This window comes from Neovison vison, chromosome 4 (genome assembly GCF_020171115.1).
Source record: "Neovison vison isolate M4711 chromosome 4, ASM_NN_V1, whole genome shotgun sequence".
NCBI lineage: Eukaryota > Metazoa > Chordata > Mammalia > Carnivora > Mustelidae > Neogale > Neogale vison.
Window position 1 is genome coordinate 202285831 of NC_058094.1, and position 26450 is coordinate 202312280.

At 39.9% G+C, this 26450-nt stretch overlaps 1 protein-coding gene across 2 annotated transcripts in view; it reads right to left on the reverse strand.

The window, feature by feature from the left end:
- Positions 1–6257: 6257 nt before the first annotated feature.
- FAM3C (FAM3 metabolism regulating signaling molecule C) overlaps positions 6258–26450 on the reverse strand; it is a 51135-nt gene continuing 30942 nt past the window's right edge. For both annotated transcript variants that reach the window (XM_044246454.1, XM_044246455.1), the window contains 5 exons: positions 24026–24084; positions 23354–23404; positions 20978–21062; positions 9469–9595; positions 6258–8625 (listed from right to left, as the gene is read on the reverse strand). In XM_044246454.1, coding sequence (XP_044102389.1) covers positions 8536–8625; positions 9469–9595; positions 20978–21062; positions 23354–23404; positions 24026–24084 — 412 coding nt within the window. In that variant the 3' untranslated portion in view covers positions 6258–8535. The remainder of the gene's footprint in view (positions 8626–9468; positions 9596–20977; positions 21063–23353; positions 23405–24025; positions 24085–26450) is intronic.

The window sequence follows — 26450 nt, forward strand, 5'->3', positions numbered from 1 at the left end:
GGGTTAAAGCCTCTGGCTTCGGCTCGGGTCATGATCTCAGGGTCCTGGGATGGAGCCCCACAGTGCTCTCTGTTCAGCAGGGAGCCTGCTTCCTCCTCTCTCTCTGCCTGCCTCTCTGCCTACTTGTGATCTCTATCAAATAAATAAACCCTTAAAAAAAACAACAACAACAAAAAGCCACACACTTTAACTTTCTGAAGTACCATCAGGACTGTTAGGTTTGGGTTTTTGTTTTGTTTTGTTTTGTGTTTAAGGATTTTTTTTTAAAAAGATTTTATTAATTTATTTGACAGACAGAGATCACAAGTAGGCAGAGAGGCAGGCGGGAGCAGGTGGGGGGGCAGGCTCCCCGCTGAGCAGGGAGCCCGATATGGGGCTCAATCCCAGGACCCTGGGACCATGACCTGAGCCGAAGGCAGAAGGTTTAACCCACTGAGCCACCCAGGTGCCCCGGTAGGTTTGGGTTTAAAATGAGGAATCAGAAGCGCTTTCCATCAAAATATTGATTGATAGGCAATTGGATGATACTTGTCGCATCACATCCCAAAGGCCACCAAAGACTGCAGAGATCCAACCATTTGGAGTCAGTCTGTGACCCAGAGCACTGTAATCCACTTAGCTGACTTGCAGAAGAAAAAATCAAATCCCATCTCCAGGAACCATGAATACTCCTCAGGACAAGCTCTTCTGAAGAAAGTTGGCTTGAAAGCCTTGATTTTTTTTTTTTTTTTTCCAATTTCAGTCTCACAATAAACCAGATGTGATAAGTCATAACATTTCTTGGAGTAGGGTGATGGGGTAACCTGAGAAGGACAAATGCGTGTGGCACAGCATGAAAGGGGGACATGGCGGGCGGGGGGGGGGGGAGACACCAGGGACTTATTTCCTTTAAAATAGAAAATAATAGCAGACACTTAAATGGTGCTTACTTTATACCAGGCATTGTTTCTAGTAACTTCTATGTATTCCTCAGAGTCTGGGCCCTTTGCCACTCTGTAATATTGTTATATTGTAATATTATTCCTCACGCAGCATCAAGATTGTCACACACTAAGTTTACAGTACACCATTTAAAGAGTTTGGGGCATTTGTAAATATAATGAAAATTACGGGATGTTCCTTCAGGGTTTGGCTGTATCAACTTGGTTGAAGAACAGTAGTGAAGTGACGGAAGAACGGAGAGCTTGGAATTCACCATGAAATAGAATTAAAAGACACTGACTCTTGATTTCGAAGCTCAGAGTGATTTAAATTTCCTGCTATTTTAGATCCCAGTGTGGTTAACAGTTGGATTTTGTAGGAGCTTAACAATCATTTCCAAAAGGAAATGACTAGGGGTAAAGATCAAACTAATTTAGTGCGACGTTAAATAAATACTTACGTCCTTTTTATTGTTGTGCTTACAGCCAATTGTTACATAAAGTGTCATTTTCAATACATGGATGAAACTTACCATTGGTAATGATTTACATTCATATCCGAAACAAAACCGCTAGAGGTGATTTGCATGATTAAAAAAACCCGCTCGGAACAAAATCAGGTTCGAGAGAGCAGCCTCTCCCACTGATTGTAAAGGAAAGTAATAATAAAATGTGGACTACGTCAACACAAACTGCAGTTTTTGTATGTGACTTTTTAATTTGCAGAGTAAGTGAAAGCCTCTGATGGATGTGCGAGACCTGAAAAGCAGAACGAGTTGTGGGCACAGAGCTGCCCAGTTCCCTCTGTCCCCTCGCCGTTCTGAACCCTCTGGTAGGCTCACCTCCATGCTTCTATGGAAAGCCAAGGAGCCTTCCCCTTTGCACGCTAGTAACAGTCAAACCCTCATATCCATGCCCATATCCACTCGGTCATGTATAGCTACAAAGGAAGGGTGGCCTCTTGTACCCCCAGTTATTCTTGGACAAAAGAGAAATGTCACCAAACTTAACTGCTCATTTAAATACACCTTGAACTCTTCATTAACTAAAGAAGGGGGTAAATATACAAAATGCAAGTCAGTAATCACCTTTGTTTCTAGCACATAATCCTCATTTTTCTTTTCTTTTTCTTTTTTTTTAGTAGGTTTTTGGGTAAGTCGTGTCATTTTTTATTTCCCCTCCAGCTCTACCAAGATATAACGGACACATAATATTGTGTAAGTTTAATGTCTTATCCACGGAGGTTGCTTCATCTCAAGCTCCCGGGCACACAACCAACATATATTCCGAATGGGCTTATACGAGGCAAGCCTGCAAGGTGGAAAAACTGAAAAAGCGAATATGGTAACGTCTCTTCAACATGCCCCCTATTTAATGGGTAGGGGCAGAATAATTTTACAAGCTGAAAAATAAATTTCACCATTCAGTATGAGAAATCTCTCCTTTTGCTGGCTTGAACACTTTTTCTTTCCCGGGATACCCACTTCATCATTTCTTGAGAAACAGAACTTCGTCGACAGAGAACTACAATCTCCAATTTGCAATGGTCACAACTGCAATTGTGTTCATGTCCGACACACCCAGTGCGATAGAACTGCTAGAGGGAACCTCCCCCAAACGGCCTATTTCCCTGACATAAGTTTAACATGCCCGTGTAAGGTGTCAACAGTTTACTTCTGGGACAAACGTTTCAGATTTCTATAGAAGTACAAGCTTCTTTTTACTGAAGTTAACCCTATGGTCCTCTCCCTCAGGGACAACGGAAAGCCACGTCAGGTGGGCTGCCCTCCCCGGGGCCCACAGCTTGACGTCACACCCAAGGAGTTGCTCCCCAGCTGCCTCTCCCACTTCTGCCACGCGGGGGCGTCCCCGCAGAACGGCGACAACCGGGCACCACCACCTTGACCACCAACCCTACCCCTAACCACAGCAGTCAGCATCGTTTCCCTCGGGATCTCCGCTCTGCTCAGAGCTCGGACTAGCAAGACATTACCCTCGAGGCTCCTTTCTGTGCTGGTCAAATAAAGCCCACGGCACTTCTCTACACAGGCCCGCAGTCCTCGTGGGTATGCAGAAGCTAAACATTTTTGGAAGCTGAAACTTAAAATATTTGAAAAAGAGTTCTGTGTTAAAGTGAACATCTGTGAATGATAAACTGAAAAATTCACATGAAGTTTTAGGAGGAGAGAACCTCTGAGGCTCAGACTGGGCTCTTAGCTAAAACCTGACTTCTGGAAGCGGGCATTTCCTCCCCTCAGCTGTGAGGGCTCTACCGACAGGAAACAGAGCAATCCCGTCGGACCTTCTCGGGCAGACAGTGCGGCGAAGGCTCTGCGGGGAATTCACTGGCTCTGGTGAATCGGGCTCGTCCACCTGAGCAGGCCAGATGCAGGTAGAGCAGCACCAGAAGGCACAAGGCATGGCCGAAAACCTTTTGAAAGTCAAATGTATAAAGTTCAAATAATGAATCTACTGTTAGAAGTGAAGCGTAGGTCTCAGAAAGCAAAAAACATTTCAAAAATCCATTCAAGAAGGTCTTGCCCACACCCCTTCCCCTGCAGCGGGGACAGCTAGTCCAACTCTATCGTGTGCTTATTCGAACTGCCAGCTGCCTGGAGAACCCCAAAAACCCGAATTCTGCGTATGAAAAGGAGTCCAGTGTCCGCGCCCACTGAGTGGAAGGGCAGGTGTACAGAGGCTTGGGGCCCGGAGAACCCGGAGGGGCTGCACCCTCGTCGACGCCTTCCTGTCCGAGGCATTCAATGGCTCCGCTCTGGGCTTGATTGTCCTCGTCCATGCGGGTTGCTGGAACAAAAACACCTCAGACTGGGGAGGCGGGGGGTATAAACAACAGAAATTCAGTCCTCACAGTTTTTAGAAGCTGTGAAGTCCCAAATCAAGGTGCTCAGTCATTTAGTGTCTGGGTAAGGCCTGCTTCTTGGTTCCTGTGTTTTCTCGCTGTGTCCTCACGTGGCTGAAGGGGTCAGGAATCTCTCTGGGGTTTCTTGGATAAGAGCTCTACCCTCAGTGAGGGATCTACCCTTCAGACCTAATTGCCTCCCAAAGGCCCCGCCTCCAAACACCGTGGCACTGGAGACTGGGTTTCAACACAGGGGTGCTGGGGAGGGCACACACATGAAGACCATAGCATTTGGTAGGATGGGGCTGGGAAGCGGAAGGCTGGCCTAGCTTTTCTCCTTGGCTGAAATCGACCAGCCTTCAAGAGACAGAGTCAATCACAACAGCCAGACGAGCAGTTCCATTTCTTTTTTTTTTTTTTTTTAAAGATTTTATTTATTTATTTGACAGAGAGAGATCACAAGTAGGCAGAGAGGCAGGCAGAGAGAGAGGGGAGAAAGCAGGCTCCCTGCCGAGCAGAGAGCCCGACGCGGGACTCGATCCCAGGACCCTGAGATCATGACCTGAGCCGAAGGCAGCGGCTTAACCCACTGAGCCACCCAGGCGCCCCAGCAGTTCCATTTCTTGAGTGCGCACAGGCACCACGAACCCGTGCTAGCGTCCTTAACTCGCGGTGGTGAGGAGGTGGACCTTTTCCCGTTCCTCACGCAATCATCAATGAGGTAGAGACGTGTACTCATGCAAGTGTGACTGTTACCCAGTACACTACACTGTCTCCATTACAGAATTCACTCCTCTTTAAGGTTTTAGGCCCCTTTTCTCGCTGGCGATCCAGTAAAATAAATATGGGCTAATTACTTGAAACACTAGGAACATGCAGTTCCTAGTTCCAAGACCTACAGCCAGCCACGTGCCCCAGTCAGTTTAGTAATGGCAGCGAGTTGTACCTGTGAACTAGCTATTCTGGGAAGGTGGTCTTCTCTGTAATAAGTTTGCTTATAAACTGCCCATAAAACAAGGCAAGAGGAACTTTTCTTCTGTCTCTAACTGAAGGGCCAGCAAGTCCCTTTTCCTTTCTAGAAGAGAGATCCTCATATTGAAAGCCTTTCCTCCTTAACAGAGCGGCCCTCCAGTGGCCTGCACCCTCGCTGGATTGCAGGAAGGTTCTGGTGGATGAAGTCTCAGATTCAAGAATGGCCTACCCCACACGCCCTCGGGTCACCTAGCAGCAGACTGCTCCTCCCAAGCCAGGCCTGCCTGATTTTTGCTCTAGCTAGCTTTGACTTGACAGGAACCTCAAGAAAGGGGCTGTGGGAGAAGAGACACAAGCAGTAGGACGGGAGTAGTGAAAGTGAGGAAGCTTGAGGGGCATGGGGATTAACTAGCTATTGCAACATGACAATCAAAAACCAAGTATGTGGGGCACCTGGGTGGCTCAGTGGGTTTAGCCACTGCCTTCAGCTCAGGTCATGATCTCAGGGTCCTGGGATCGAGTCCCACATCAGGCTCTCTGCTCAGCAGGGAGCCTGCTTCCCTATCTCTCTCTCTGGCTGCCTCTCCATCTACTTGTGATTTCTCTCTGTCAAATTAATAAATAAAATCTTTAAAAAACAAAAAAAAGGGACGCCTGGGTGGCTCAGTTGGTTAAGCAGCTGCTTTCGGCTCAAGTCATGATCCCAGCGTCCTGGGATCGAGTCCCACATCGGGCTCCTTGCTCGGCGGGGAGCCTGCTTCTCCCTCTGCCTCTGCCTGCCATTCTGTCTGCCTGTGCTCGCTCTCTCCCCCTCTCTCTCTCTGATAAATAAATAAAATCTTTAAAAAATAACCACCACCAACAAAAAAATACCAAACAAGTATGTGGTAGAAAAATCATCCTAGGTAGAGGCACCAAAAGAATTCTGAGGGGTGCTTTAGAAAAGGCAAAATCGGGTACTTTTCCTGTTAATCTACATGTTATCTATTAATCTACATGTTAATCTATATGTACCTGCCGCTGCCCAAGGCCTTATTAAAGAGGTTAAGTGAAAAATCTTTTCCCCAATCAATACAGGTAATTTTTTCCTCTCATATTCATTTCATAAAATATTCTAAATGCATTTCTACTTTTTTGTTGTTAATTTTTTTATTAACATATAACGTATTATTTGTTTCAAGGGTATGGGTCTGTGATTCATCAATCTTACACAATTCACAGCACTCACCACAGCACATACCCTCCCCAATGTCCATCACCCAACCACCTGCATTTCTACTCTTAATATTCTAACTGAACACAACACATTTCTCATTCCTTCACTTAAAAATGGGGTATGTCAACTGAATTGAAATTATCATCTCTTTTGGGGGCTTCAAACTATAATTTGTAAAAACTGTTTTAGTCTAAATGCAATACCAGCTAAATGCTTTGAGCTTCACCTGACATAAAATAATAAAATAATAGCTGATGCATTTCAAAACAAATACAAAATGTAGACAGACCGTGATAAATTTTACTTTAATCAAATTAAAGTCAGGAATATAAAGACTCTGGCTCAATTTCTCTTTAATTTCCCAAATATCACTTATTTTCCTACTGTCTTAGCTTAATTTTAATAGGCATACTGATACACTTGTTCCAGGAAAAAAAGTGTGATTATAAATAAAAAATATCCATCCAAAAGTCCTTATATGCCAGTTAGTACACCAAAATGTCAATGCCAAATTTCTGATTTTAATAAAGAAATTTCTTAACATGAAAGGAACATTGTTTCATTTATAATGTGGACTTTTAAAAGATATCTGAACATGAAATGTAGTAAAATTATTGCTTCCAAAGTTGGCACAACCTGTACAAGAAAGAACTGAAACAAAAGCAAACTGCACCAGAGCCGCCAGAGTCCGTCTCGGTCCCTCCTTCTGACCGTCAGTACAGCTTTGCAAATCTATCGTTTTCTAGTTTTTACCTTAAAAGGGATGTCTTGCCATCTGGATACTTAAAGTTTACAGATATCAAGATAGAACCTGAGGATATTAGTGTGTGTAGCCCCAGGACTGTCTTCAGTTTCCACGTGAAACAGTATGATAAATGCGTGACCAACATTAATGGGAAGTTCCGGAAGCCTATTACTGTGACACACAATACAGAACAATTCACAATGCAAAAACCGAGAGCATTTTCATTATTTAAAAAAAAAATGCAAAAAACATTTATTTCACCATACCTGGATCTGGAAAATAGCTATTCTTTTAATTTACAGAATCTAGGGAAGCATTTTAAATGTCAAAATACACATGCTGAATGTGACTTAGCATATAAGCACCAGAGATCTGAAAAGTTTACAAAAATTCTTTAAATGTGTAAGGTGCATTTATTCTTGAATTACATTCAGTTTGAGAGAAGAACCAGTACCCCAAAGTTCATTAATATTTAAGAAACAGCTGAATAGCTTCCAAGTTGTTGACAGCAAAACAAAAATACTGCCTTTAGTTTTTTTATACAAATCATCTAAAATTTCAATTCAAAATTTAAGTGCCGCCTTCTACTGTGAGTAGTTTGAGGATTAGTTTATGTTCTGGTTTAAGATACTTTATACACTCTAGGTATTTAATGCCCTAACACAAAAACAAAACAAAAACAAAGAAACTTGAGTCATTTAGTGAACATCTCAAGTGAATAAAATTTTATGTATCTGGACTCAAATAAAATTATTTTTTAAATATTAAATGTTATCAGTCCACGTAGTAATTAAGACTTCTCTAAATATGTCATTATATCTTCAGACAAAAATTGCTATTATGAAGTTAGATACAGAATTATATTTCTTGGTTTACCATCAAAATAATGGTGACATTAAAGCATGCCTCTTTCCAAACCACTTGGTCAGTGCTGATAACCATAAGGAAACACACGACAGCATTGCTCTGAACACAGCTGCGGCTGTCCTGAAGCCCCTGGTTAGGGTGCAGAAGGGCGGTGGCCCGCGCCCCTGGCTCCATGGGGCCGCCATCCCCAGCCTCGCTCTGAGCAGCTTCTGTGAGATCCAGTCATTCATACTTGCTAACACAAAACCCAGAAAGCTACAGTCCTGAATACCACCTACATTTACGCACTTCCTTTTTTACTGTGTACATGAAAAAAAAAAATTCTGTTGTGCTTTTCACATATCTGATATAGGTTTTCGTTATCATTTTATTTCTAGGTTTTTTGGGAGGAGAAGAGAGAAACGAAGAAAGAAGGTACACTGGAGATCAGACTATAAAGTAACATTACACACACAGCTAGCCAAGTATCTTTGGAATTTAAAAGATACTATCGTTAAAAGGCAACATATATATATACATATATATACTTGAATATGGGTGTGTGTGTGTACAATACACACACACACACAAGAAAACAAAGTCTCCTCCCTAAAATCCATATTATTCCATAATAGGTTTTCACAGCAACCAGTATATATACCAATATATTTTTCATAATCTGTTCAGTTATCCACTGGGTATGCTTTTAGAACGAAGAGATGTCACTACCGTAGCAGTCTAACACCGTACTACTATCAGAGAAATGTGCTTCGAAATGGTTCAGTGATTTGCTCATTACGATGACTATTTACAGAGGCGTCTATTTACGTTAGCAATAAATAATCCCGATATCCAAAGAGATAAATGCTCATGCGCACGCCAGACGGCTGCATGCTCCCGCAGTATTTACACATCGCTCCTCGGTCACAGCGCGGCCATTAACCGGCAAAGTGCGTTTCCTTCAGTTTCCTCTGCATTAGTCTTGTTTCTGGGGGATGCAGCCTTCCATCTCGACAACTTCGGGCCACCCTTCATATTTGTTTGTGTCCTTATTGTTCTTTATGTGCTGTTGGGGTACAATAATAGTACACAGTTAAAAAAAAACCAAACCACCTTTATGAACTGCTTCTCCAGCACAACATACTGTAGCGTCCTTGTTTCAGTAACGTTCATATCAACGAGGAGTTCCTGCAAATTACTGTTCAGAGAGTAAATGAGCAATCCCAGCGGCCAGGGAGACCGTCAAATACCAGCCAGCTGAAAGAACAAAACAGTGCAGGACTTTTTGGAAGGATCATTTGGTAGCCAAAAGGTCAAGTTTATAGTCTACTAAGTTCTAAAGTATTTCTAAACTTAACTGATTATACTACCAAAAGCTCGATTAAAATCTTTAATAATGAACACTTCCTAAACAGCTCATGATAAAAGCAATCATATGCCAATGCACAGTCATACAGGAAAAAATACTCCATGAAGACTAGGCCTATTTTTTAGTTTTGATTTAAAATATGCCATGATTGGGCGCCTGGGTGGCTCAGTGGGTTGAGCCGCTGCCTTCGGCTCAGGTCATGATCTCAGGGTCCTGGGATCGAGTCCCGCATCGGGCTCTCTGCTCAGCGGGGAGCCTGCTTCCTCCTCTCTCTCTCTCTGCCTGCCTCTCTGCCTACTTGTGATCTCTCTCTGTCAAAATAAATAAATAAAATCTTAAAAAAAAAAAAAAAAAAAAAAAAAAAAAAAAAATATGCCATGATTATTTTAAATAACTGATGACCAAGAGCTTATGAAAAATACACAAACATATTTAATGGCTGCTTTGTTTAAGTTTCAAATAACTAGGATAGGAATATTCACTGTACAGTTTCACACAATTTACTTTTGTCCAGTAATTATGAAAGTCTAAGATACTAACCTGTTCAAAGGGGCTTTTGGTCTTGATGCCTTTCCCACCACAGAAGACCCAGTTGTCTCTAAAACCAAGATTAGTAATAGATGTACTTCCCAATTCAGCAATGAGCCGCCGTGCTTCATCATTGAGTCTGAAAGAGGAAGAAAAAGAGTACTACAATAAGCACAGAGCTCTGTTTATTATCTAAATAATAATAACTCACCAGTATATTAACATGTAACATGAGATAAGATAATATCAGCTTAAATAAAAGAACATAATACAGCATTTTTTTCAGAGCAACACTCCTACAATTTGAATTCTCTAGTGAAAAAGACATGAAATCTAGCAACTAATTTTAAGTTTATTCTATGAAGAAATGCCTTTTAGATATCTTTATTTTACAATAATTCACTTTCACCCATATCCACCAAATAAATAAGGGATACTGTAGTTAGCAGATGCCTACCTAGATTAAATACGAGGTCTTAAGCAACGAGTATCTTCATAAAATTAAAAATCACTTTGATTTTCTACTAATCCCTTTGTGAATTACATCTGAATAAAGGTAAATGCTGACAAAAATCTTGGTGTTTGTGTCTAATACTATGGTTTCTTTAAAAGAAAATGAACCTTGGGAATAAGTATATAAATTACACTTCAGTGATAACTGTCGAGTGGTTATTTAATTAAAACGAACCTTAACCAGACAGCAGTTAAGTACCTGCCAACGAGGAAGGCAGTGGCAAAAGTCAAGTGGTAGGAAAACAGCTGAAAGTTGGCAGTAAGTAATTTTGTGTAGGGGCACCTGAGTGGCTCAGATGGTTAAGCATCTGCCTTCGGCTCAGGTCATGATCCGGAGGTGGGGGACCAAGCCCCGTTATTGGGCTCCCTGCTCAGTGCAGAGCTTGCTTCTCCCTCACCCTTTGCCGTTCCCTCCGCTTGTGCTTTCTGGCTCTGTCTCTCAGTCAAACAAATAAAATCTTTAAAAAATAAAAAAAAGAAAGAATTTTTGTGTAGGTTATTATCCTAATGCTGAGCATTCTCAATGTCCCATCTCACGAAGAAGAAGAAATTCAGCTGATACATGCCAGCTGTGGAGGGAGAAAAAGGTAATAAGGCCTCTGTATCTCCCAAAAGATGGCCCTTATACATCAGTTAGAGAGGTTATGTTCTGGTAAAAATCTGAGGCAAGCTAAGTTTTATATTTGCAAATAGTTGGGGGGTGGGGAGCAGTCATTAAAGCCAAATAGCACGAGAGTCAGTGAGGAAGGTCCTTTTTTATTTGACAGAGTTCTTCGAAACCCCTCATGCTAGTATCAGCTCCTTGAATGTTCTAATGAAAGAAACACCAGGTACAAAAGTGTTCTCTTAACTAACCTGAAGATGAACAAAATAATTTATATTTTAAAATAAAAAGTCATAGAACAAGAAAGAACTGCATATATGTTAGACTCCCACAACTGATGCAAACCACATGCAGGGGCAGTAGAGCTATTTAAAAAAAAAATTTTTTTTTAAATTTTAATTCCAGGGTAGTTAACATACGGTGTCCTGTTAGTTTCAGGTGTACAACATAGTGATTCTACAATTCCGTACAACACCCAGTGCTCATCAGAAGTGCACTCCTTAATCCCCATCCCCCCATTCACCTCCCCTCTGGTAACCACCAGTTTGTTTTCTATAGTTAAGAGGCTGTTTCTTGGTTTGGCTCTCCCTCTTCTTCCTTTACTTGTTTTGTTTCTTAAGTGCCACGTGAGTGAAATCATACGGCATTTGTCTGTCTTTATTGACTGACCTCAGTTAGCGTTCTATTCTCTAGCTTGATCTATGTCGTTTCAAGTGGCAAGATTCCATTCTTCTTTAAGGCTGAGTAATATTCCTCTGTGTGTGTGTGTGTGTGTGTGTGTGTGCGCGTATGTGTGTGTGCGCATGTGTGTACACACATATATATATACATACCACACCACATCTTTGTTATCCATCCATCCATTGATGGACACTTGGGCTCTTTCTGTGTCTTGGCTGTTGTAAATAATGCTGTAGCACACGGGGTGCTTGTACCCCCTCTGAATCAGTATTTTGGGGGGTAAATACCCAGCAGTGGAGCTGTTTTAACCACAGCCTGGGCACTGCTGTCTTCCTGCAGAAAGTTCACTAGAATCCCTGAGAAAAATCACCTATAACCCTAGAATATTTTGACTTTCAGACCCAAATCTGTATCAAGGGATGCACTTATAACCTGGTGAAGTAAAAACAAATGAAGTAACTGTGTAAAGAACCCCTGGAGTCTGGCCTGAGACTCATGGCCACGTGACTCCAGCTTGCCCCCCAAGGTCCCGCTCCTGCGCCTGCCTCCGTCAGTCAGCTGTCACTTCGCACTTGTCTGCTCACGTGATAAAGGAACACGTGCATTGGAGGGACACTCCCTGAAGGCCGTGCCTGAACCCCGGCTTCTTGTCTGCATATGAGGTTAGGATGCTGTGGGTCTGGAAGACTGTCAAATCCCACCCTTTCGTCTATCCCAGTGTTCTGTTTTCTGGCTACATTCTTCTAATACTGTATTCGCATCGGCAGCACTACTAGGTGAGTTTTGCAAGAATAAGAAGCATGGAAACGAAGAGGCTGGGTGGCAGGTTCTCTGGGCAGCCCAGTGACGACCCCTGCAGAGGCTGTGGGGCTTGACTCACATTTACATCTCAGAAAAACCACAGACTGGTGCCTCGTGGGCTCTAGGGTCCCTCATAGATGGCTGAACGTGAAGTTCACAAACGCCAAAGGGCTGCTTTATATGCAAAAACTGCTTGCAAAGTAGGTGGTTTCTCCCAGGGCAGACCTGGCTCCCTGCAAAAAGTATGAATAAAACCTTCCTCGTGATGAATTTTACATCAATTAAGAAATATATTGAAGGGCAATCATTTTTACTTCTGTACTTCTGAATTTCAGAACTGATCATTTGATCTACATGAATAAACTAAGCCAGATTAGCCAGAGATCTGGACATTACTTGAAAACTGCACTTCGACCCCCTCCATTGATCTCTTTCCTTCCTTTTCCTTTCCGGGGAGAGCACCTGTAGGCCCTGTGCAGAAAAGGGGAACACGGCGGCTGCAATGGCTGTCTTTAGGAAGTCCCAGCGCATGTTGGGCCTGGCTGGCAGCTGGCAGCCTGGATGTGGGGAGGGCTCCCCCATTCCCAGAACTGATCGGAACGGGTCATGGCGCTGCATGAGGAAGGTGGTTCATGCCGGGAGGCTGGCATCTGGGGATGTGTCTGGCGGCGGCTGCCTCTGTGAGCCAGTTACATTCCAGGGCACGGAGTCCCTGAGACGCTTTCCCACTACCCAGACTTCCCAGTGCTGTCACCATCTGCTGCGGGAGGAATGGAGCATCTCCCGTGTGACTCCGCTTGGAGAGGACTCTGGGAAACTGGGGCCTGGTTCCCTCCAGACTTTGCTCAGTCCAGTTTCCCCTTTGCTAATTTTGCTTTGTATCTTTTTTTGTTGTAACAAGTAGCAGCCACGAGGTGAGCAGGGCTGCACGCTCGCTCCTGCAAGTCCAGCAAATCGTCAGACCTCAGGGTGGTCTCGGGCACCCGGGCCACAGGTCCCTACATACACCTAACTACAGCTGTATAACAACGTACGTTTCTCAATAATTTCCAAAGTTCTCTGCTCTGCCTGTATGTAGACTTAAGAGGATTTCATTATTTGTGTCTGAAATCTTTTATTTAAGTAGAAGACAATTTCATTTCAAAAAGAAGTTAAAAATCATGCAACATAGCCAATATTTCCTGCACTGATTCAATACATACTAGGTATCAAAATGTCCCATTACTTTAAAAGCCAGCATAACAGGGGCGCCTGGGTGGCTCTGTGGGTTAAAGCCTCTGCCTTCGGCTCAGGTCATGATCCCAGGATGCTGGGATCGGGCCCCGCATCGGGCTCTCTGCTCAGCCAGAGAAGCCTGCTTCCTCCTCTCTCTCTGCCTGACTCTCTGCCTGCTTATGATCTCTGTCTGTCAAATAAATAAATAAAATCTTTAAAGAAAAAAAAAAAAGTTAAAAAAAAAAGCCAGTGTAACAAATGTATGCATGGTATAAATTTTAAATAAAATTTTAAAGATAACAAGCTTTTATTCTATATAGGAGCACTTTGAGTTTGTTACATAAACTTCAATCTCCAGTAATGGTCTTAACTAGCTGAGATGCTGGGGCACCTTGGTGACTTAGTTGGTTAAACATCAGACTTGATTTCAGCTTAGGTCATGATCTCAGGGTCATGAGATCAAGCTGGGCTCTCTCTGTCCCTCAGCAACCCCCAGCTTGTGCTCTATCTCTAAATAAATAAACAGATAGATAGATAGATAAAAATGCTATTAAAAAATAAAAAAATAAAATTCTATTAAAAATTAGCTAAGATGCTGAAAAATTTTACTGAATAAATTATTTTATTTTAGTTAAGAATTTTCTTTAAAATGAATCAAAAATTATCATGTCACAAACAAGACGGCAGACAGAGAGAGGGACCAAGTTTTCCTGGAAGAGATTCTAAAGCTGCACGGAGGTAATCGGAAGTAGCAATGGAGGAAGAGGGAACGGGCCCGGGTGACTCAGAGGTCTGCTTCCCTCTTTGCTGGGGAAGGAGGAGCATCTGAGACCCCACAGTCACACCATCATACCAGGTCAATGCTCCCTTTCTGGAAAACAACATGGAGAATTAATATTCTGGGCCCCACTCTGATTAACAGAGAAGAACCACTTGGGAAGTAGAAGTGTGAAGAACTTCAGAAGAAAATCGCTGTATTACTTCAAGAGGTTAAAGAATAAGCAATGCTGGGCATAGGTGACCATGTAGCCTAGACTTTAAAGAGAGTATGTTACAAAAAGTTCAGATCAGAAGCTCTTCTGAGAATGGGATTCTTAAAAAACAAACAAATAAACAATAATTTTCACTATATAATTTCTAACAATCCTGGCAAAGAAAAGGATAGGTTACACATTAGGGCCACTACAGGAGTGTTCTGTGATGGGCTCAACTCACAAGTGCCCAAAACTACAGGGTAAATCATATGACTAAGGAGGAAACGGAATGCTACTGCCACGAAGGCCGGCAGATGAGACTCCTTGAACTCTTACAGGCCACACGAAGAACTTTTGCTACAAACAAAGTGCAAACAATGAAGGGATCCACTGTTTCACAAGAATGATATAATATGGAGATCAAAGCATGCCTGCCTTTTCCAAGGGAGGCAAACACTCCGATCGACATAAAAAGGGAAGAGTAGTTCAGGAATGTCTGTGTAAGTGCCATAAAGTAAACTGAAACCTCCAGGCCCACACATGTCACACAGTTAAATTCTAAGGAACTTTAATATACTCTTCAAGGTAGAGTACGTTATTTTAGAAACATCATGGAAAATGAAGACGCTAAATCATTAAAAGTTAATTAAATATTCCAGTCTTCAAAAAAAGGCAAGGAAATTTTTAGAAACAATGGGTCAATAAAGCTACTTCCAATTATTGGCAAATTCTAGGATGGATTACAATAAGGAAAGCCTGTGAACAAAAAAAGGGGGGGGGAGGAGGAGGAGAGAGAGGGGGTAGTGAGAAGGAGGGAGATATAAATCAAGCCAAGTTAAGGTCATGTAAGCTATTTCAGCATCTGCACAGGTTTGCGGGCAGGAGATCAGGGCACTGTAATTAGCAGAGCTCATGAATTTCAAGTGAGCATCTGAGAGTCTCAGAAAACAGCCTCTATGAAGAAAATAATGAAACAGCAGCTGGATGGTATGTCTATTAGGGTTCCTTGGCAGCTGTTTAAAAAACAGTTTCTGTAGTTGATTAATAGATGAATCCCTTGGAGGAGGCCCCCGGCAGGGTGGCACGCTGCCCCTGGTGGGTGAACATATTTATCAATGACTTTGATTTAGACACAAGAATGACTCTGGAGAAACTACAAAGCCTGGATCATGGAAATCTCACAGGACAAATGTCAGCATCATAACCTAGTGGGCCAAAATCAGCAAAATTAAATTTAACAGGGATAACAAGGACAAATGAATATAAAGTCCTTCATTTAGATTAAACAAAATCAAGTCCAGAATAGAGAGAAAGACCTGACTTGGCAGTGGCTAAAAAAAAAAAAAAAAAAAAAGTCTGAGAGCAAGTGATCTGAGAGTTTAACTTAGCCACAACTGGGATGTGACCTTTTAAAGAAAACGTATATAGTACTAGTCTGTATAAATATTCAAAGAAACGTATCCCCAACACAGTAAAAGCTAGTATCTCCGCTGTACCCTGTACCGGCCGACCCTATCAGGAACCCTGTGTTGGATTGGGGCACTCATTTTAAGAGAGCTGAAAATCAACCAGAGTACCAATGCCCAAAAAATGCAGCCAGGAGAGTAAACCCACCCAGAAACTTAGCATGATAGAAGGTTCAAGAGCCCTGAGTACTGAGCAGGCAAAGGGAAAACGGAAAGACCAATGCTCTTTAGTTTCAAACAAGTAAAGTATCAAACGATTTAGGGAAGATACTTACTGTTCTATTTACCCAGGCTAAGACTGCTCAGACTACCAAGGGGGAATTCAGAGAGAGACCAACCCCGAGAACCTAACAATGACTTAAGGATAGTTTTTTGCTTTGTTTTGTTTCAAATAGAGAAATTAAGAGATACTGTTTCCCTTCAGAGGGGGTATCTGTAGAACAGTTCCTGGGAATTCTGCTTGAACTGGGGGGCTGGGGCCAAGGACTTTCAAGATTTTTTTACTTCAGGACACCCACATTTAAACCCTTCACTTAGCCAGGAAGTGCACATGTCACAGAGTGCTGTCTCCAAAGGGAGGAATACAATAGCAAAATTTAGCTTGCTCCCTCAAACTATTATAATTCCTCATTAAATAAACAAAAACCAACTTATTTTAGAGGGGTCTAGGTAGAAAGTAGGCATCATTAGAGACCTGCACTCTCTAAAATACAAGTTTTCTTATAGTTTTTTTTTTTTTTTTTCTGTTTTGTTTTTTAAATGGGCTTCCAAGGCTACCTGGGTGGCATAGTCAATTAAGCATCCAACTCTTGAGTAGGGCTCAGGTCATGATCTTAATAGGGTCCTGAGATCCTAACCTCGAGTAGGGCTCTGCGCTTGGTACGGAGTCAGCTTCTGTCTTTCTCCTTCCTTCCCTTCCCCTGCACACTCTCAGTTTCTCAAATAAATAAATAAATCTTAAAATAAAATAAAATGGGCTTCATTGTTAAAATCAAGAACTAATGGAATAAAGAAAGGTAAAGAGGTTTCCTTAGGGCCAAACTTCAGGGCCTTGCATTGTAAATCCCTGGAAGGGGCAAAATGCAATGCGCCATCTCCAAACTTATTTCCCTAGGACAGGTTCAGAGGACTGGGATCCCACCAGAACACACTTTGGGAAATGCTGTGACAGAAACCAATCCCAGACATTCTCAGAAGTTCCCCGTACAGGGGCACTTAGGTGGCTCAGTCGGTTAATTATCTGCCTTCAGCTTGGGTCATGATCCTGGGGTGATCGAGCCCTGCTTCAGGCTCCCTGCTTAGCAGGAGGTCTGCTTCTCCCTCTCCGTCTGCCTGCTGCTCTCCATGCTTGTGCTGTCAAACAAATAAAATCTTTAAAAAAAAAAAAAAAGTTCACAGTCCAGCCAAGGAGCTCATTGCAGACAGTAGTACCTGGGATCACAGAGGAATGACTACGGAGAACCAATACCAACTCCCTGTCGGAGAACCAATACCAACTCCCTGTCGGAGATGTCTATTTCATATTCTAAACTCTTCTGGGTACGGGCACCTGGGTGGCTCAAGTGGTTACATGCTTGCCCTTTGGCTCAGACCCTGATCCTAGGGTTCTGGGATGGAGCCCCTCGTTGGGCTCCCTGCTGGCTGGGGAACCTGCTCCTCCTTCCTCTGCCCCTCCCCCTGCTCGTGCTTGTTCTTGCGAGCACAGGTGTGCACTCTCTCTCTCTCATGAATAAAATGGAATCTTTTAAAAAATCTTTTAAAAAATTTAAAACTTTTTAAAATCTTTTAAAAAAATCTTTTAAAAAATTTAAAAGATTTTTTAAAAAATCTTTAAAAAAAAAAAAAAGGAATCTTTTGGGTGTAAGAGGGAGAACAAACATTCCTTATGAGGGGAAAATCCAGCAGCCTTATGTAAAGAAAAGTGCTAACATGTCAGATGAAGCAGAGCTTCTATTCCCATGTAAGACTGGGTGTTCCACAATGAAGGAATCATTTCAAATGTTTCACAGACAGGTATCTGCCAAGGGGTATATTTATATTTTGTTGTATTTCACAGATGTAGATGGCCATTTATAAAGACTGTTTGTCCATTTTGGCATAAAGGACACGATACAATTTATTTCACCTGTGTTTGGAAGAAGGAAGTATTTGAAAAACAACTTCATGTGCCCCAAACTGGAAATGCACATGACTGAATGCATTTAACCGCACAGTTGAATCATACACTGGATAAACGTACACAAGGATAAACACATCGAGTTTAGATTTCTGTTTTTGCCTTTCAGGCTGAACTTCTTCTGAGGCTGCTTTTGGTATCTGGGATGGGCACCAATAAATAGCAGTTAAAGAACAAACATTATCCTGCCTCAGTTCTTAGGTATGGCTACAATTTCTTATTAGCAAAGAGAAACAGGTCTGAAGCCAAGCAGGTATAATAATGCAATTACATGATGAAAAAGATGCCATGGGTGTCTGTCTATTCAGAAAAGTAGGGTTTCTAAAAATCTTAAAACCTCAAATTATACATGTAATATCCTATTCTATCAGCAAAAGCAAACATCAAGCTATTTGGTTTTTTGCTAAGGAGAGCCTAATTACATTTCACTTAGTTCTGTGTAGCTAAACGGCAATGGATGCAGGTACCAGTTTTCTTGATCTATAGATTTAACATATCCTTAGTTGATCCAGATGTAAGACATGTAAAAGAAAATATTCCAGCCTTAAAACAGTCACAAAGTAGGGGTGCCTAGGTGACTCAGTGGGTTAAGCCTCCACCTTCAGTTCAGGTCATGATCTTGGGGTCCTGGGATCGAGCCCCACATTGGGCTCTCTGCTCAGCAGGGAGCCTGATCCCCCTCCCCTACCACCTGCCTCTCTGACTGCTTGTGATCTCTCTCTCTCTGTCAAATAAATAAATAAAATCTGAAAACGAAAACTACCACCAACAAAAAAGAAAACCAGTCACAAAGTAACCCTGTTTTATTTTCTTTTTTTTTAAGAATTTATTTATTTTTGAGAGAGAGAGTGTGTGTGAGCATGAGCAGAGAGAGGGGCAGAGAGGGAGAAGCAGACTCCCCACTGTGCAAGGAGCCCAATGCAGGACTTGAACCCAGGACACTCCGATCATGACCTGAGCCAAAGGAGGACACTCAACTGACTAAGCCACCCACACACCCAGGAGCCCTGTTTTCTTAGTGCAAATCTGTAATAATGTAGTTACACACTACATACGTGTAGAAAAAACTCAATAAATAGAAAGACATGCCATATTCTGAAATGGAATTTCAAGGCTTTTCAATTAAAATCTATAAAGGATGTCTTTTATTCTTGTTAAAAGTATCATACTTTTCATCTGGATAAAATATCAGAGAAGGGATTTGAGAAATGCTATTAAAGGGGTCTTAGCTACCCCAGAAAGGTAGTACACTTAATTTTTATAAAATTATAAAATTTTATAATTTGCCTCTGTTTTATTGGGGCAGGAAGAAGTAGATGAACAGAACAGAACTTCTAAAAACAAAGTCAAATCCACATAAAAATGGGCACTGTAAGTCACTGGGAAATAGTACATTTTTTTTAAATACATGAAAATAGTGAAGTCACTAGAAGAAGAAAATCTACTAAGTATTTAATTTGGAGATGGGAAAATACTTCTCAAGTATAAAAGTAGAAGAAACTTGAAACGAAAAATCCATACACTTGACTAAGAATTAGTCTAAACTCGTAAAAGTCACAAAGCACCATAAATTAACAAAAATAAACACACAAAAAAAGTATTTTCATATGAGAAATGGTTAATATTCTTAACATACCAAAGGTTCTCCATAGGAGTCAACCTAAATGGTCAAAAGATACTTACAAGAAAAAGAGCCAAAAACACTTGTGGAAAAAAAAAAAAAGCAATCTCATCAATAACCAAAGAAAGGAACATTAACAAAACCCCTTTCCAAAACTTCTTAAAAATAATCAGTGTCCTGGAACTTCTGAGAGACATGTTAAGTTGGTACAAACTTTAAAAATTCGTTTTTAGAAACATATACATCCTTTAATTCAACACCTTACCTCAAAAAAATCTGTCTTAAGGAAATAAAGATGATTATTCAAAATTTTTAAGATAGTACATTTTTGCTAAGTATGAAAATTTGGAAATAGCCTGAGGGTCCAGCAGTAGGAATTTTATTAAATAAATTTTAAAATCATGACCCATGCTTAAGAGTTATGTGAGGTAGACATGAACAATTTTGTTATCAAAACTATTTGATGTTATGGGAAAATATTCACCACATAAATAAATTAAAAATGCTATAACTACTAGCATTCCAAATATTTAAGATGAAGAAAATACGTATATTAAGAAAACTAGAGATGGAGGGGCGCCTGGGTGGCTCAGTGGGTTAAGCCGCTGCCTTCGGCTAGGGTCATGGTCTCGGGGTCCTGGGATCGAGCCCCCATCAGGCTCTCTGCCCCGCAGGGAGCCTGCTTCCCCCTCTCTCTCTGTCTGCTGCTCTGCCTACTTGTGATCTCTCTCTCTGTGTCAAATAAATAAATAAAATATTTTTTAAAAAAAAGAAAGAAAGAAAACTAGAGATGGAAACTAAATTATCAGTGGTTATCACTGAATAGATGAATTTATAACTTGTTTTTTTTGTGCTTTCTGTATTTTCCAAATTTTACTACATATACGCTTTTAAGAAGAAAGTTATAAATTCGTATTTACTAAACATTATGAAAAACATATCACACTTATTCTTTCACAGTGAACTCTACTTCTAGGAACTTACCCTAAGGACATAATCGAAAGTACAAAAGCACTTATGGAAAAGGGTGTTTATCAAAATGTTATTTGTAATACAAAAAAATGTGGCAATAATAGGGAAATTTTAGATAAAGGTGGGGACATATGATCAACTGTTGGTAGGTCTTGAAAAATGCTACTAGAAGAATATTAATGTTAGAGAAAACAATTCAAGGTTGTTAAAAACAGGAAAGAGTGTAACAAACTTGAGGTATGTGGATCTTATGTCTGACAAACATATAGAAAGAAGGAAGCAGATAAAAAAGGTTAATAGTGTTTATCTGGTAACAAACTTGAGGTATGTGGATCTTATGTCTGACAAACATATAGAAAGAAGGAAGCAGATAAAAAAGGTTAATAGTGTTTATCTGGAATTTGATTACGTTGCTCTATTTTTTTTTTCATTGAAAATGTATTGCTTTTATAATTAATTATATTTCCAAAAATAATATGAATTTTTAAGTTTACATACTTGGTTGCTCCATCATCGTAAGTTCCCATTAAGACTATTGTTCCGTCTTGTATGGACTTCAGAAACTCAATAAATGGGGCCACATCTGAAGAAAAAAAGAAAGGATTGATGGCTTTGAGTTTTGGGGTTTTTTTGTTTGTTTGTTTGTTTTTTTTTTTTTTTTTTTTTTAGTGACTGGCCATCATGATAACCTCTTAAAAGTTAATATTAACTAAAATATAAACTATTTGCAAATCAATAATTTCAAATGGAGAGTAACCAGAAGGGAGATAAATCTTAGGAACAGGTTAAAAACTGGACTTTGTCCTTTAATAGGATCGATCCCACCACCAACTTAGAATTTCCCAACCCTGACTGATCCTATGTGTCTTTTGTACTGATATTCCAGGGGTTAAATGAAAAAACCACAGCAAAGTTGTATTAAAGCATGACTTAAAATTTGAAAAAAGAAACTTGACAGGGGATGAGGGAGGAGGGTAGAAAGAAAAGCTCACGGATTCTCAGAGCGTATGTAAAATTCTTTGTATGGGTACTTATCTAAGTGGAGGATACAGAGCTTTTATCTAATTCATAAAAGGTTCTGCAATTTCTTAAAAAATTATATAAATATATACACACACACAAACACACATGCATACATATGTGCACTTTGATATAAGGGATCCTCTGGGCATATCTAATTACTGTAAACTAGGGGAAGGAATGAAGGTTATATCTAATTATGGCAAATACTATGTTCATTACCTGCTTTGTCTAGTGCACCAAGATACACAAAAACATAAAAATAAACCCCTTGGGTGACAACACAATGGTGATACCAGGGGGAGAGCATGTAGTACCAACTGTTTTATGTCTTGAACTCTCCAATGTCATGTCTCCATGTCATCCCCAAGTCTAACACTGCTTCAGAACTGGGTCACTTCAAGCTTCAAATTTACTCAGTTTCTTTCCACAGCAAAAATTCCAAAGATGTTCTCTAACTGAATTCTATTTTGTAATAACAGCATTTTCAATTTTGAGAAAATGTAACAAAGCAGCTAACAAATCACTTCCTTTTAAATGCAAAGATGGAAGTCAACTGTGGCTATCTCTTCACTTGGAGAGACTTTTTGGCATAATTAATCTATCTGTGATGAAGCAACAGAGTTTCTGGTCATTTCAACAAAGGTTTTTTAAGACTGTCTCCAGGTTTCCAGTGTTTCCTAATAAGTGTTGGTAGGGCCAATTATGCCATTAGAATCTAAAATTGATGGCAGCATCTAAAGTTTGTAACAGCTTTTGACAGCTATGAAAAGTCTTCCTAATCTCATTTAAAAAGTAAAGAAAACACTGCATCTATTACAAGCTGAAGAAGTATTAGAAAAGCTGAATGGTCTGAAAACTTAACATAAATTTCAAGAAGACTACCAGTTACTGGCTCCTAAGGAATGCATAAAAGAGCTGGAAACAGGGAGGTGCAGAGCTCAGCTTCATGCTGAGAAATATCCTGAACCAACAACTTACCCTGAACCAACAATGATCAAATCAGTGTTGGCCTTACATCAGTTTTGAGGAAGAAATTTCTTCTGGGCAAACTCCTGTTCAAGATGCTAGGACCTTGCTTCTGCATGTGGGTAACTGACTTATACCTGCTCCTGCAGGAACTTCCACATTAGGAAGATACCTGTGAGCCGCTCTAAGTGCAATGAACTAAAAAGAAAATGCCTTCTCTCAAATATTCATCTACTTTAATAATAATCCTAATTATAATTTACTTTTGAGGCTAACAAATCATATGCAAAACAAAAAACAAAAAAACCCAGGGCTCCTGGGTGGCTCGGTGGTTTAAACCTCTGTCTTCGGCTCAGGTCATGATCTCAGGGTCCTGGGATTGAGCCCTGCATTGGGCTCTCTGTTCCGGGGAGCCTGCTTCTCCCTCTCTCTCTGCCTGCTGCTCTGCCTACCTGTGGTCTCTCTTTCTGTATCAAATAAATAAATAAAATCTTAAAAAAAAAAAAACCAACCCGAATTCAGTTAAAAATGCTTAAATGGCTTGTGCCCTTCTCCAAATTACTTATTCTTTTTAAAAAATTTTAGTCAGAGACTTAAAGGATCCAAGGCTTTCAATTAGTTGTCCTGCAGAAAATAGGACTCAGATTTTTACAATCTCAATTTTGTTAGTATTGCTCTTAATCACACACACAATTTCTATAAAAAAGCAAAGTATATGCAATATGACCTATACTTAAATACAGCTAGATATTTAGTGAAAAGTAAGAGAAAATGAACTAACACAAACACACCATCAATCCCTCATTAATGGGCTATATTAAATTGAGGAGGCTTAAGAAGTCAGTCAGTGCGCGCAACAGAACAGTTATATGTTATCACACTTACCTCCTCCCCACATGTCAAAATATTTGGTGTCTAATACTTCTCCTGTTTTCCCTAAAAGAGATGGAACTCATGTCAGATTATTCAACTGAAATATACACTGTATACCACAAGTGATATTATCCAGTGATGGGTGTGAATTCCTTAGCAGAGAAGAATTATTTTGAGAAAGACTTAAAATCTGAACTGTATGCACCTTAAATATATCTCTAAGACTAACTTCTGGATAAAATGAAATTCTGGACTTTCTCATGAATCTATATAAGCCAAGGAGCAGCAAACTCAAGTTCACAGCTGAGTGTAGACCACTTAAATTCAGTTAGATAGGTTTCGTCCTTACATGTTACCATCGTCCCTTATTTAGAAACTGCCAAAAAATATGTAAACCTTTTAAAACAAGATGAATTGATGACATTTTCTACCATTAAAGCCAACATTTAAAATTTTTTCAGATTTCCCTTTTAAACTGTATTTTTTTGCTATCAATTAGACAAATATACGCAGAACCTTCTATGTAAGAAAATGAAAGCAAAAATGCAGAAACTTATCTTTTGTTGTGAAAGAAATAAAAAATATTTTCCTATACTGAGAACTGATACTTGATAATAGAGGGCATTTTACTTTGGGCCACATGAATATCCACTGATAACATCTGTAAGGTAAAATTATTCTTACCATTTACCAGGGCAACATTGATCCCTCTTCCAACATTATTCTTAACACCGCTCATTAAACTGAAGGAGGAAAGTCAAGACAAAATTTAGAATTAGATACTTTACATAAACATGTATCAGAGAAATAAAGCCATGCTTGAAAAAAAAAAAAAAAAAGCTGGGGATATTATATATACACACAATTGTTTAAGAAATGCAATGGAGATTAAAAGATATCTACTACATCAGAGAAGACAGTCTAATATTGAACAATTTTAAAGCAATGTTCTTAAGTAAGATTTCACAAATCAATATATTAAAAAGTGTCAGGGCCCAAGTACTAGACCATTTTTGCCACTTGGTGTCAGGTTATGAAATAGGATCTTAGAAAATCCTTAAAACAATGGTGCACATACTTTGCGCCATTCTCAAAGGGTGATTAAACAATTGATAATCTCTTATCTATTTTTTGCAATATCCATGTGACATGAAACAGAAGTGAGATGTTTTTATAATCTGAAAGCAAGGAGAGTTTCACCTACTTCACCTAATTGTGAACATTCTTAGTGATTATCAATGTAAATTTTCTCTGTACCCAGAAGAATCTTCTATTCATTTAATTACTGCATCTAACCACAGTCACTTGTATTGTTACATCTGAGGTAATTAACACCCAGACGCAGCTTACAGACCACCACGATTCTATGAAATAGAAGAGTTGAGTGGAACACTTGCTTGTTTCGGTTCAGTGTACTGAATTAGGATTAGTAAACTAAAATTGTAGGTGTCTGCAATTCTAAAAATTCAAGGTAATGGTAACACTGCCAGTGATGTACTATTCAATGATTAACTACTGGTTTGAGGTTGATGGAGACGGGGAAGGACGCATATATGGGAATACAACACAGAGACACACCCATGTCCATATAGGGGACATCCATACCTACACACATACAGGTAGGTGCCTAAGTTTATTATAAACTTTACTGATATAAAGGATTCTGTAACACACAATTTCACAAATAATAAAAGCTATAATATTTCATTATACAGTCACAGAGCCAACTGATTCTCACACAGTATGTTGATTTTCACAGAACTTAGATCGGCAGCAAATGTATGGTTTCAAGTGATGGTGAATGCAGTTCTAACAAACACTGGATGACATTTCATTTAAAGAGTAAGACACCACTTCATATACCCGTTGGCCATTTGCATTCCTCTTTTGAGAAATATCTATTTAGGCCTTTTACTCATTTTTTAATCAGGTTATTTGTTTTTTTGCTAGTGAGTGGCAGGAGTTCCTCACATATTTTGGATGTTAATCTATCAGATCTATTGTTTAAATTTTTTTTTTTCCCATTCAGTGGGTTGACTTTCCATTCTCTTGATTGTTTCCTTTTCTGTGCAAAAGCTTTCTAGTTTGATGTAATCTCCATTTGTCTACTTCTGCTTTTGCTGCCTAGGTTTTTGTTGTCTTACCCAAAAAATTCATTGCCCAGACCAATGTCATAAAGCTTTTTTCCCTAGATTAGTTTTACGGGTTTCCCATCAAGAAAGTTACTTGATGGGATAATGATACAGTAGATAAGATGTGAAAGAGTAGAAAAAGAAAAATCATGTAACCATTCATCAGAAGAACAAAGGATTACTACTCAATAATAAAGAATCCAATTTAAAAAAAAATAAGCAAGGTTTGAATAGACATTTCCCCAAAGAGGATACACAAATGCCCAACAAGCAAATAAACAGATGTTAAATAACATTAATCATCAGTGAAATCCAAAATGAAATCACAACAAGATACCACTCAACACCCAGCAGGATGGCTGTGATCAGTAAGTCAGGTAATAAGCAGTGTTACGTGGAAAAACGGGAACCCTCTTACACTGCTGCTGGAAGGTAAACTGGGGCAGCCAGTTCAGAAAATAATCTGGCAGCTCCTCAGACAGTTAAACATAGAATTACTATATGAACCCAAATCCGGTCCTAAGCACGTATACAAGAAAAATGAAAACATGTCCATACAAAACTTTTATACAAATGTTTATAGAAACATTATTCATAATAGCCAAAAAGTGGAAACAAACCAAATGTCCTCAACTGACGAACGAATACACAAAATGTGATATATCTATATATGATAGAGGGTTATTATGTCATAAAAAGGAATGAAGTACTGATACATGCTACATCGATGAACCTTGAAAACACTGTGCTAAGTGAAGAGGCTGATGACAAAGGAACCTCTACATATTATAAAATACCTTCTATATAGTATGTTCAAAACAGTTAAGTAACTCTACAGAGACAGAAAGTAAAATATAGTTACTTTGGGATGGTTGGGGGGCAAGGGAGAAGGGAGTGGAATGAGATGGGAATGGGGTAGAAGGGCAAGACAACTAAAGGACATAATTTTTTTTTTGAGGTATAAAAATGTTCTAAAA